Below are 13238 nucleotides of genomic sequence, written 5' to 3' on the forward strand. Positions count from 1 at the left end.
ATTGAGATCATATGATTTTTCTCCTTCATTTTGTTAATGTGGTATATCACGTTGACGGATTTCTGGATTTTGAACCATCCTTGGAATAAATCCTACTTGATTATTGTGTAAGATCCTTTGAATGTATTGTTGAATTTGTTTTGCTTATACTTTGTTGAGGATCTTTGCATCTATGTTCATCTAAAATACTGGCCTGTAATAATATTTTCTTGTGGTAAATTTGTCTGGATTTGTTGCCAGGGCAATGCTGGACTTGTAAAAAGAGTTTGGAAGTGTTTCCTCCTATTTCTTTTGACGTGTTTCTTCAGAAAGATTAGTATTAATACTTTGTTTAATGTTTGGTAATATTCATCTGTTAAGCTGTCTGGTTTGTTCAGAGTTTTTTTTTGTTTTTTAATGTTTATTTATTTTGAGAGAGAGCATGTGTGCATGTGGGGGGAAGGGCAGAGAGGGGGGAGAGAAAGAATCCCAAGCAGGCTCCACACTGTCAGCACAGAGCTGAATGCAGGGCTTGATCCCATGAACTGTGAGATCATGATCTGAGCTGAAATCAAGAATTGGATGCTTAACTGACAGAGCCACCAGGCAACCCTGTTCAGAGGTTATTGATTAATGATTCCGTTTTTTGTTTTTTTGTTTTTACAAGTAATTGGTCTTAGTATTTTCTATTTCTTCATTATTAAGTATAGGAAGTTTTATTAAGTCTCTGAGTTTATTACTTTTCAGATGTCCAATTGTTAGTGTTAGGGTTTTTCTTAGTAGTCTCTTATGATCCTTTGTATTTCTTTGGTTATCATTTATTTGTCATGTCTCCTTTTTCATCTCTGATTTTATTTGAGCCCTCTCTCTCTTTTTTTTTTTTTTTTTTGATGAGTCTAAAGGTTTGTGAATATGGTTATCTCTTTAAGAAATCGGCACTTAGTTTTATTGATCTTTTCAGTTGTTTTTTTAAGTCTCTATTTTCTTTATTTCTGCTCTTTTATTTCCTTCTAATTTGGGGTTTCATTTGTTCTTCATCTGGTTCCTTGAGGTGTAAAGTTAGATTGTTTATTTGAATATTTTCTTGTTCCTAAAGGTTTTTGCTGTGCTCTGTATTGCTGTGCTCTGCCCTCTTAGAAACACTTTGGCTGCATTTCATAAACTTTAGTATGTTGTATTTTATGTTCTCATTGGTCTTAAGGTATTTTTTAAAATTTTTCTTTGGATTTATTGACCCAGTAAAAAATGTTAATATCTGCAGTAATTCTTTTTTGACCCAAGTAGTAAAACTGTAACTGTAACTGCAGATGACATGGTATCACATCTAGAAAACCTTAAAGGTTCCACCAAAAAAATGGCTACAACTAATCAATAAATTCAGTGATGTTGTAGGATAGAAAAACAAAAATTCTGTTGGGTTTCTATATACTATGAGAAAAAGAAGTTAGGAAGACAGTCCCATTTGTTAACAAACTGGAATGAATGATGACTTTCTGAAAAGAAAATTTACTCAAATGAAAAAATAAAACAATCCCATTTGCAATTCCATCAAAAAGAATGAAACACATAAGAATAACTTTAAGAAGGTGACAGATGTGTATACTGAAAACTGTAAGACAGTGATGAAAGAAATTAAATGAATGGAAAGATAGTCCATCCTTATGGCTTAGAATTATTAATACAATTAAAGTGTTCATACTATTCAAAGCAATCTACAGATTCAATACAATCCCTATCAAAACTCCAGTGTCATTTTCACAGAAATAGAAAAAAGAATTCTAAATTTGTCAGTCACCACAAAACACCCCAAATACCCAAAGCAGTCTTGAGAAAGAAGAACAAAACTGGAGGCATGATGTTCCTTGATTTCAAAATATATTACAAAGCTATCTGTGGTACTGACGCAAAACAAAACTTTATGGTACCAACATAAAAGCAGACTCACCAATCAATGGAACCAAAAAGCACCTAGAAACAGACCCATTAACATATGGTCCATTACCTTATGACAGAGGAGTCAAGAACATAAAATGAAGAAAGGATAGTTTCTTCAATAAATGGTGCTATGAAAACTGGACAGCCACATGCAAAAGAATGAAACTGCTATCTTATACCATACACAAAAATTAACTGAAGATAGTTGAAGACTTGAATAAAAAACCTGAAACCATAAAACTCCTAGAAGAAAATGTAGGCAGTAAGTGCCTTTACATTAGTCTTGTGTTGATTTTTTTGATCTGACTCCAAAAGCAAAGGCAACAATAAACAAGTAGGAATACATTAAGCCAAAAAGCTTCTCCACAGCCAAGGAATCCACCAACAAATTGAAAAAGCAGCTGACTGGATGGGAGAAGATACATGCTGATCACATATCTGATCAGTGGTTAATACCCAAAATATATAAAGAATTCTTGCAACTCAATAACCAAAACCCAATTCAGTTTAAAAAATGGACAGAGGATCTAAAAAACATTTTTCTCAAAGAAGACATACAGATGGTTAACAGGTACATGAAAAGATACTGAATATTGCTGATTGTCAGGGAAATGCCACTTAAAACCACAGTGAGATATGACGTCACACCTGTCAGTATGGCTGCTATCAAAAAAACCCCAAGAAATAACAAGTATTGACAAGGATGTGGAGAAAAGTAAATCCTTGTGCACTACCAATTAATGCAGACATTATGGAAGATCACATGTACATTCCTCAAAAAATCTAAAATAGAGTATCATATGATCTCGCAATTCCACTTCTGAGTATTTACCCAAAGAAAATGAAAACACTAACTCAAAAAGAGAAAGGTACCTGATGTTCACTGCAGCCCTATGTACAATAGCCAAGGTATGGAAACAGCCTAAGTTCAATCAATGAATGAGTGCATAAAGAAGATATCCTATTTACATACATACACAGATACACAATGAAATTCTATTCAGCTATAAAAAGGAATGAAATCTTGCCATTTGTGACAACATGGATGGACCTTGAGGGCCTTATGCTAAGTGAAATAAGTCCGAGAAAGACAAATACCATCTGATCTCACTTATATGTGGAATCTTTACAAACAATCCAAGTTGATAGGTACATAGAACAGATTAGTGGTTGTCAGAGGTGGGGGTGGGGTGGCGTGGTAGTTGGCATGGGTGAAGGGGGTCCAAAAGATGTAAACTGGTAGTTAGAAAATCAGTAGGATGCAAAGTATAGCATAGTGGCTATAGTTAACAATACCTAATTGCCTATTTGAGAGCTGCTAAGATAATCTTGAAAGTCCTCATTATAAGAAAAAAATTGTAATTACGTATGAGGACAGATGTTAACTAGACTTACAGATATTGAACCATTATATTTTATACCTGAGACTAATGCATTGTTCTATGTGAATTATACCCCGTTTATGAAAGAGAAATGATTGGGGTGCCCGGGTGGCTCAGTCTGTTGAGTGTCCAACTCTTGATTTTGGCGCAGATCATGATCCCAGGATCGTGGGATTGAGCCCCACATTGGGCTCTATGCCGATCATGGAGCCTGCTTAAGATTCTCTGTCTCCCGCTGCCCCTCTCCCTCGCTCACACACACACACACACACACACACACACACACACTCTCTCTCTCTCTCTCTCTCTCTCTCTCTCTCTTTCTCTAAAAAAAATTTTTGTTTCAACTAAAAAAATTTAGTAGGTTAATTTTAATTTTATAAAACTTCTTTGTAGCAGAAGAACATCATATGAGTAGAAATCACAGTAAATTTTAATAGACTATTTTTAGAGCAGTTTTTGAATCACAGTACAGTCAGCAGATGGTATATGGATTTCCTCAGGTACTTTTCACATGCTAAACCTCTCCCTTTATAAACATCCCCCACCAGAGGAATTTGTTGCAGTTGATGAACTTACATTGATATAGTACAAAGTCCATAGTTTATATCAGGGTTCAACTTGGTGCTGTGCATTCTGAGGGTTTTGGACACATATATAACGACATGTATCCAGCATCATATTATCATACGCAGTTCCACTACTCTAAAAATCCTCTGTGTTCCACCTATTCATCCTTTTCTGTCCTCCCCCTTCTCCTGGCAACCACCAAGCTTTTAACTGTTTCCATATTTTATCCTTTTCCCCAAATGTCACATCCCTGGGATCATACTGGATTTTGCTTTTCAGACTGACTTTTTTTTCAGTTAGTAATAGGTATTTAAGTTACTATTTCCATAACCTTTCATTACTTGATAGCTCACTTCTTTTCAGTGCTGAATAATGTTCCATTGTATGACGTATCATAGTTTATTTTTCCATTCACTTAATAAAGGACATCTTGGTTCACGCATAAGTTTTTAGAGTTCTGAATAAAGGTGCAATAAACATCTGTATGAAGATTTTTGTGTGGGCATAAGTTTTCAACTGCTCTAGATAAATACCACGGAACACAATTGTTGGGTCATATGGTTTAAGAGTATGTTTTGTGAGAAACAATACAGCTCTCTTCCAAAGCGACTTATACCATTTAGCATTCTCATCTGCAAAGAATGAGAGTTCCTGTTGCTTCATATCTTCACCTGGTGTTACTCTCTTTGATTTTGAGCATTCCAGTAAGGTATGAAATGGGCAGCTCAGCGGTTTTTTTGTTTAAAAAAATTTTTTTTTACATTTTAATTTTGAGAGAGAGAGAGAGACAGAGCACAAGTGGGGGAGGGGCAAAGAGCAAGGGAGACACAGAATCCGAAGCAGGCTCCAGGCTCTGAGTTGTCAGCACAGCCCAATGCAGGGCTCAAACCCCCACAAACCATGAGATCATGGCCTGAGCCAAAGTGGAAGTCAGATGTTTGAGCCAACCAGGCGCCCATATTTGTTTTTGTTTTGCAGTTCCTTAAAGACATGTGTAGAGCATCTTTTCCTATGTTGATTTTGCTTCTGTGTGTCTTCTTTGGTGAGGTATCTCTTAAGGTCTTTGGTCTATTGTTTTATTTAAAAAAAATTTTTTTTAACGTTTATTTATTTTTGAGACAGAGACAGAGCATGAACGGGGAGGGTCACAGAGAGAGGGAGACACAGAATCTGAAAGAGGCTCCAGGCTCTGAGCAGTCAGCACAGAGCCCGCCGCGGGGCTTGAACCCACGGACGGTGAGATCATGACCTGAGCCGAAGTCAGACGCTTAACCGACCGAGCCACCCAGGCGCCCCTTTGGTCTATTGTTTTAATGGTGTTTGTTTTTTCTTGATTAATTTTAAGAGTTACTTACATATTTTGGATAACAGTCCCTTATCATATGTATCTTTTGCAAATATTTTCTCCTCATCTATGGCTAGTTTTTTTCATTTTACTGACATTGTCCTTAGCAGAACAGAATGTTTTAATGAAGTCCTTTATGAGGTTTTTTTTTTTTTTTTCTCCCCATGCATCATGCCTTGGATGTTGTATCTAAAAAGTCATTGCCAAAATGAAGGGTATCTAAATATTCTCCTATGCTCCCTTCTTGAAGTTTTATAGTTCATTTTACATTTAGATTTGTGGTCCTTTTTGAGTTGATTTTTGTGAAGGGTATAATCTCTATGTCTAGATTTTCTTTTCCTGTTGATGTCCATTTGTTCCATCAACATTTGTCGAAAAGACTAATGTAAATGGTACTGTTTGTTTGTTTGTTTTTTTTAAATTTTTTTTTTTTTCAACGTTTATTTATTTTTGGGACAGAGAGAGACAGAGTATGAACGGGGGAGGGGCAGAGAGAGAGGGAGACACAGAATCGGAAACAGGCTCCAGGCTCTGAGCCATCAGCCCAGAGCCTGACGCGGGGCTCGAACTCACGGACCGCGAGATCGTGACCTGGCTGAAGTCGGACGCTTAACCGACTGCGCCACCCAGGCGCCCCGTGTTTGTTTTTGGTGTTATGTTTTTAATGTCAAATTCTAGTTATCCAGTTTTGGTACATAGGAAAGCTTTTGACTTGTATATTAACCTTGTATCCTACAACTTTGCTCTAATGGCTTATTAGTTCCTGGAGGGTTTTTTTGATGTTGATTCTTACAAAAGTTTTACATAGATGATCATGTCATTTGTGAACAAAGACAATTTTATGCCTTCCTTCCCAGAAATAAAAGAAAATACCTTTTATTTCTTCTTTTACTGCATTTTCTGACACTTAATAGTATGATGTTGACATCAGTAAAAAGGGAAGGACCTCTTACCTTGTTCCTTAGTGTGAAAACCTTGAGTTTCTCACAATTAAGCATGGAGTTAGCTGTAGGTTTTTAGAAGATATTCTTAAGTTAGGAAGTTCCTTATTTCTAGTTTACTGACGTTTTTATCATGAATGTTTATTGGATATGGTCATATGCTTTTTCTGCATCTGTTTATATGATCATGTAATTTTTCTTGTGAAGCCTGTTGATGTGATTACATCAGTTGATTTTCCAGTGTTGAGCTAGCCTTGAAGTTTGGGATAAACTTTACTTGGTCATGGTGCATATTGTTTTTTTACACTTTGTTGGATTCAATTCGCTAATACTGTACTTTGTTGAAGATTTTTGTATTTATTTTTTTTAAATATGAAATTTATTGTCAAATTGGTTTCCATATAAACCCCAACAGTGCTCATCCAACAGGTGCCCTCCTTAATACCCATCACTCACCCACCCCTCCCTCCCACCCCCCATAAACCCTCAGTTCTCAGTTTTTAGGAGTCTTCTGTTTTGGCTCCCTCCCTCTCTAACCATTTTTTTTTCTTCCCCTCCCCCATGGTCTTATGTTAAGTTTCTCAGGATCCACATAGGAGTGAAAACATATGGAATCTGTCCTTCTCTGTATGACTTATTTCACTTAGCATAACACTCTCCAGTTTTGTATACATTGTAAAGAGAGTTACTACTCTGTAGTTTTCCTTCTTTTCTTTCTTTCTTTTTTTTTTTTCTTCTTTTTTCTAATGCCTTTGTTGTAAGGTTTTGGTATTAGGGTAATTCTGATTTCATAGAATGAGTTAGCAAGCTTTCTTTCTGTTTGTATCCTCTGAAAGGGATTGTAAAGAATTGTTACAATTTTTCCCTCAAATGTTTATTAGAATTCACCAGTGAACCCTTCTAGGTATGATGGTTTCTTTTTTAGGTTATTCATTATTGACTTGATTTCTTTAATAGATATGAACCTATTCAGGTTGTCTGTTGATTCTTGTGTGAGTTTGGCAGGTTATATTTTTCAAGGAATTGGTACATTTCATTAAGTTACTACTTTTGTGGGCAGAGTTGTGTATAGTATTTTTTAATTATCCTTTTAAGTTCATGACACCATAATTTCTCCTCTTTTACCTCTGATACTAGTAATCTGTGTCCTCTTTGTTTCTTAGTTAGCCTGGCTAGAGGCTTATAAATTTTATTGATCTTTTCAAAGAATCTTTTATGGTTTCTTCAATTTTTCTAAAGCTTTTTTATTTTCAGTTTCATTGATTTTGATCTAATCAATGAAATCTAATCTAATCAAAATCTAATCAATTTTGATCTAATCAAATTATTTCTTTCCTTTTGCTTACATCAATTGATCTTCTTTTTCTACTTTCCTAAGGTGGAAGCTTAGATTATTGATTTTATATCTTCTAACATATGCATTCAATGTTACATTTCCCTGTAAGCAGTGCTTTTACTATTAGTCCCAAATTTTGATGAGGTGTGTTTTCATACCCAGTTTCTAATGTTTTCAATTTGAGATTTCTTCTTCTACTCATGTGTTACGAGAAGTGTTGCTGATTCTCCAAATATTTTGGAATTCCCCAAATATATTATTTGATTTGTAATTGAATTCCATTGTGGTCTGAGTGCAGACACTGTGTGGCTTTTATTTTATTTATCATTTGAATTTAGGAAGGTGTGTTTTATGGCCCAGAATGTTGTCTATGTTGCTGATCAGTCTGTGGGAGCTTAAGAAGGTGTATTCTGCAAGTAATGGAGGAAGTAATCTATAGATATCCATTGTGTCCAGTTGATTGATAGTACTACTACTGATTTCAACTATGTCCCTACTGGTTTTTTTGTCTGCTGGATCTGTCCATTTCTGATAGGGGAATGTTGAAGTCTTAACTGTGATAGTGGGTTCATCTGTTTCTCCTTTCAGTATTATCAGTGTTTTGCCTCACTTATTTTGATGCTTTGTTGTTAAGATGCATACAGCTTAAGGATTGTTATGTATTCATGGAGAATTGGCCCCTTTATCATTATATAATAACTTTCATTTTCTCTGATAACTTTTCTTACTTTGGAGTCTACTCTGTCTGAAAAATAACATAGCTATCCCTTTTTTCATTTTATTAGTATTTACATGCTATGGTTTCCTCATCCATTTACTTTAAATCTGTATGTGTCTTTTATTTACAGTGTTATTTCTTATGGACAATATATAGCTGGGTCTTGTTTGTTTGGTCCACTGTGGTAACCTGCATCTTTTAATTGATGTATTTAGACCGTTGATGTCCAAACTGATTATTAGTACAAGTTGGCTTAAAATTTTTGTAATTATAAGTAGTAGAGCTTTACATTTATTTTTGAGACCATATAAATCTGGGGCATCTGGCTGGCTCAGTTGGTAGAGCATGTGACTTTTTAAGTTTATTTTGAGTGTGTGTGCACAAGTGGGGGGAGGAGCAGAGAGAGAGAGAGAGAGAGAAAGAGAGAAAGAATCCTCCACACTGACGGTGCAGAGCCCAATGCAAGACTCAACCTCACAAACCCACGAGATCATGATCTGAGCTGAAGTTGGATGCTTAACCAGCTGAGCCTGTCAGGCACCCCAAGCATGTGACTTTTGATCTCAGGGTTGTGAGTTCAAGCCCCAGAATAGGTATAGAACTCACTTCTAAAAAAATGTATTCTGCTTACATATGTATAAAAGTAAGTATTTTGGTACTTTGGCTGTCCTAGAATCTAATGTTCTAAGAATCAGTCTTAGAATCTGATAGATCCCAAGATCTATCTATGGGAATTAAGAAAGGCAGAAGATATGCTTATATACGTATCAAGGATTTAAGGTCATCATCTCTAGGAACTTACTCCCAGGCAAAGCTGTCAGTTAGCTACTGTCATGAAAACTACCCTCCCCTTTGTCGAGCCCTGGATTGAATGTGATCTTTGTATTTGAGAAAGCAAATAAAGTATTGGCAGCCTGAAACCTTAATCACTGAATGTGATTTACTCATACATTATAGTTGCCTATTCTACACTTGTTCTGTAGCCCTTAGGAACTCGAATGTGGTAGATTTTATTATGATTATCTTGTGCTAAGAAAACCATCATACCTAGCAGATACAGAGTTTTACCTTATTACGCTTTTTTACATCAAGAAACAGTTTGCTCTCGTGATTGGAAATAAAAGTGAACCAGTTTCCTTAGTGTTCTCCAGTAATCCAGAAGTATTCTAGCAGTTGTAAATTATTCTGTTTGTTTTTCTAAAAGCACAGGATAAGAACCCCCCCCCCCCCAGCACACAGGGGTACTGATACACAGTTGTCACTACATCTATTTCTATAATTTTTTTTTTTTTTTTTAGTTGGGGGGGAAGAAGTGAATAGCACAGTTTCTCATAAATGATCAGTAAATAGTTCTGTGGATAAGTGTATGAGAAAAATTGGGACCTTTTTAAAGATTGAAATGTGAGTAGCATGTGCAGTAGGAGGCTGGCTTAATAGCTAATAAGCTTTTAAATCTGGAAGAGTCTGTGGAATATGTTACTTTTTTCCCTCAAAAGTCTTAACGATTAATTTGTAGTTCTTTCTTCCAGTATCTAGATAGTAATTTCTAGTAGTCATAGTAATTTGGTGATGATAGTTTATAGCCTTTATACAAAATACTGTTCTCTACGGCAGCTTTCCCACTTACTTTCCAAAGTTTTAATCAGACGCCAGAATACAACTAGTGAAGACTAACTACAGGGGATTTATTCTAATCTAAACTAATACACAGAAGAACTTAGTTTCTCATCACATACCTGATCTGTCTTCTTAAAGACAATAGGTTTCCAGGGAGTCTTGTCATTTTCTTTCTAGGTTTTTCTGTGGCTCAGGGCTGCAGTTCTCTTCATGTCCTTTCATTGGTCCTAGTAACTCTGTTTTTTCTTTTACTGATTGCTACTTCTTACCTTACCTCCTATCTGGGTTTAAAAGGGTAAGATTGTTGAACCTTGTGCCATAAGAGAAGGGAAGGAAATTGGGAGAAACTACAGCTTTAGAGTTTAAAATAAAGGAGGAGGGATCTGACTTGGGTAAGACAGAATTGAAGGCTCAGAACTGCCACAGGAAATTCTTCTTTTCCAGTTCTGTTTTATTAATGTTGCTGCTATTGACTTTCCGTAAGTTTTTTCTGTGAAAGAGTAATTTAAAACATTATTTTTAGATGAAAACAAGAAACCAGTTTATTTGATTACAACGCTGGATAATACGATGGAAGATCTGCTAACACTGGAGTATGTGAAGGTGAGCACTTCCATTTGTATGCTTGCTGTGGTGAGTGTGCTTCTGAAATGTTGTAATCAAGTTTTGTAAATTTAGGTAGGTTTCGTTTAATCTTCATTATAACGTGATTTCTAAAATTCCTACAACTTTAAGCTTTTCTTGTTTTGTCATCCTTTAGTTTCTAAACATTTCGTATAGAAAAATAACAGGCCTGTGTTCTAAGTAGAAATGACATGAAGTTTGACTTTTTTCCCTCCATCAGATAACCAAAAACACAAAACAAAACAAAAACAAACTTTTTAATCTTGATGGAATTTAATATGGTATACAATATGAGATGAGGCTTTCATTTGATTTCATCACTTATTGTTTTTATATGTACTGTGGTCTACTTAAGATTTATTCCGCATTTTCATTGACCTATTTTTATGTAAGTGCCACGTTAATTTAATAATTACTTTATTTATTTATTTTTTTAATTTTTTTTTCCAACGTTTATTTATTTTTGGGACAGAGAGAGACAGAGCATGAATGGGGGAGGGGCAGAGAGAGAGGGAGACACGGAATCGGAAACAGGCTCCAGGCTCTGAGCCATCAGCCCAGAGCCTGATGCGGGGCTCGAACTCCCGGACTGCGAGATCGTAACCTGGCTGAAGTCGGATGCTTAACCAACTGAGCCACCCAGGCGCCCCAATAATTACTTTATAATAACAATGCTGATAGAGTATTTTACCACTTTTAAGACTTTTTTTTTTTTACTATTGATGGAGATATTTTAGGGTTTGTGGTGGTGTTTATGCATTGTTAAATAGCCTTTTTTTGACAAAAGCATTCCAGAGCTAAAGATATCATGCACAGTATTTGGATACTTGGTAGACAATTCTATCACAAATTTTTTCACAAAGGGGAAGAATTAGGAAGAACGTTAGTTACAATTGTATGTACATGTGACTTCATAAGATACTAATGGATTTGCTTTTTTCTCTTTGGTTAGGCAGAAAAGAATCTACCTAATTTGAAAAGTACTTACAACAATGTTGTGCAACTAATTAAGGTATGAATGAACAATCATTTATTTTTTAATTAGATACTGTATTTCTAAGTAACTATATCATGGAAATTGTTTTATAACTAGAACTGTATAATCCTTGAGGATAAAAATGGAATATTATGAATTTTATTCCTTTTTTAGATATATTTAATATTTTTGAGAGAGAGAGAGTGCGCGCATGTGCGCAGACACTAGTGGGGGAGGGGCAGAGAGCAAGGGAAACACAGGACAGAAAGTAGGTTCCAGGCTCTGAGCTGTCAGTGCAAAGCCCGATGCTACTCTCGAACTCATGAACTGCGAGATCAGAAACCAAGTCAAAGTTGAAAGCTTAACCAACTGAGCCATCCAGGTGCCCCATGAATTTTATTCTTATTACCACAAATTATAGTGCCTTATACTGAGCAACAAACAGATATTTATTGACCTGTTACTAAAATCAGCTTTGTTCTTTAGGTGAATTTTTCCTCTTTGGATATTCATTTACATACTGAAGCACTTCTGAATACAATAAACTATTTTAATAACGTACTCCCACAACTAGAAGAAAAACGAGCCTCTGTGTCTGTTGCGGAGACTGAAGACAAAGGAGAGGTCATTAAAAAAATGTGTACGTTTGAAATTCAGCTTCAAGGTTTTTTACCATGTAGATCAATAAATTTTAGCTTTTTCTTTGTTTTCTTATATATAATATTGGCTCCAGAATTCTGTTGCTTAAATTAGCATCTAGAAAGATTATTATGTACCAGGTAAATTTTAGAAAATAACAGCAAAAGAAAGTATTTACCAGTGAAGAAAATGTGGTTTTTATCATGTCACTCTTTTTAGTCAAATATCATATAGTAGTAGTATTTGAATTAAAATTCATGCATTTAATATCATAATTTTGGATTAGAAATTTAGAACTAAGAAAATTTTAATCCTATCAGACTGTATTTTTTAAGCACATATTTTTTAAGCAATGAAAAGTTGCAGGTTTGACCATGACAAATACCACCTCATAATCATTGTGTCTCAAATGATTCATGATTTTGCAACTACGGTTTTTTTTCGTGTCATCCAGGATGAAACTAAATTGTTAGTCTCATCTAGGAATAGTTTTTGGTTGTGTCTGTTTGATTTGTTTGGCTTTGTTTTCATTAGGTTTGATTGTTTTTTTAGAATTCCTAATTTAGTAGGGAATATCTTAATTTCAATTGAATGGAAAATCAGGTTTTCCTCTAGTATTATTAATTTATCTTATACTTCAATTACTTTATAAGGGTAGTGAGGTAACTACTGAAAGTTTTTCCTTATGTTTTACAATTTTTTTTTTTTTGCAGCTTTAAAACTACCCAAGAACGAAGATATTATTACCTTGCAGATTTTGGCAGAATTATCTTGTTTACAGATCTTTATTCAAGATCAGAAACGTAACATTTCTGAAATTAAGATTGAAGGTAATAAAATTTCAGAAAAAAAATGAGAACTATGAAATGAAAGAAAAGCCATTCATTCATCCTTTTATTCCCTTAGGGCTTGATTCTGAGATAATAATGAGGACTTCAGCCACTGAAATAAATGCAAAGCTAAGGAATATAATTGTCTTGGATTCTGATAAAACAGCTTTATACAAAAAGGTATGGACTTGTTTCTCTTAAATAATAGTACATCATTAAATACGAGTGTCCTTTAAGGTTGGTCATAGGTATAAATTAGTTGTCAGCATTTTAGCAGTGTGGCTTATTAAGTTGACAGGTTTTGGAGTTAGGCCTAATTGGGTTTGTATTTTAGCTGTGTTCCCTA

General features: G+C 35.1%; 1 protein-coding gene across 4 annotated transcripts in view; it reads left to right on the forward strand.

Moving 5' to 3' along the window:
• The window catches only part of VPS13A (vacuolar protein sorting 13 homolog A), a 256431-nt gene that overhangs the window by 104149 nt on the left and 139044 nt on the right, over positions 1-13238 (forward strand). For all 4 annotated transcript variants that reach the window (XR_006710274.1, XM_045469045.1, XM_045469046.1 and 1 more), the window contains exons 27-31: positions 10347-10426; positions 11400-11459; positions 11910-12063; positions 12776-12892; positions 12969-13072. Coding sequence is in view for 3 of the 4 variants with exons in the window: in XM_045469045.1 (XP_045325001.1) it covers positions 10347-10426; positions 11400-11459; positions 11910-12063; positions 12776-12892; positions 12969-13072 (515 nt within the window). In the remaining variant the exon portion in view is untranslated. The remainder of the gene's footprint in view (positions 1-10346; positions 10427-11399; positions 11460-11909; positions 12064-12775; positions 12893-12968; positions 13073-13238) is intronic.

The sequence above is a fragment of the Leopardus geoffroyi genome, chromosome D4 (assembly GCF_018350155.1).
Source record: "Leopardus geoffroyi isolate Oge1 chromosome D4, O.geoffroyi_Oge1_pat1.0, whole genome shotgun sequence".
NCBI lineage: Eukaryota > Metazoa > Chordata > Mammalia > Carnivora > Felidae > Leopardus > Leopardus geoffroyi.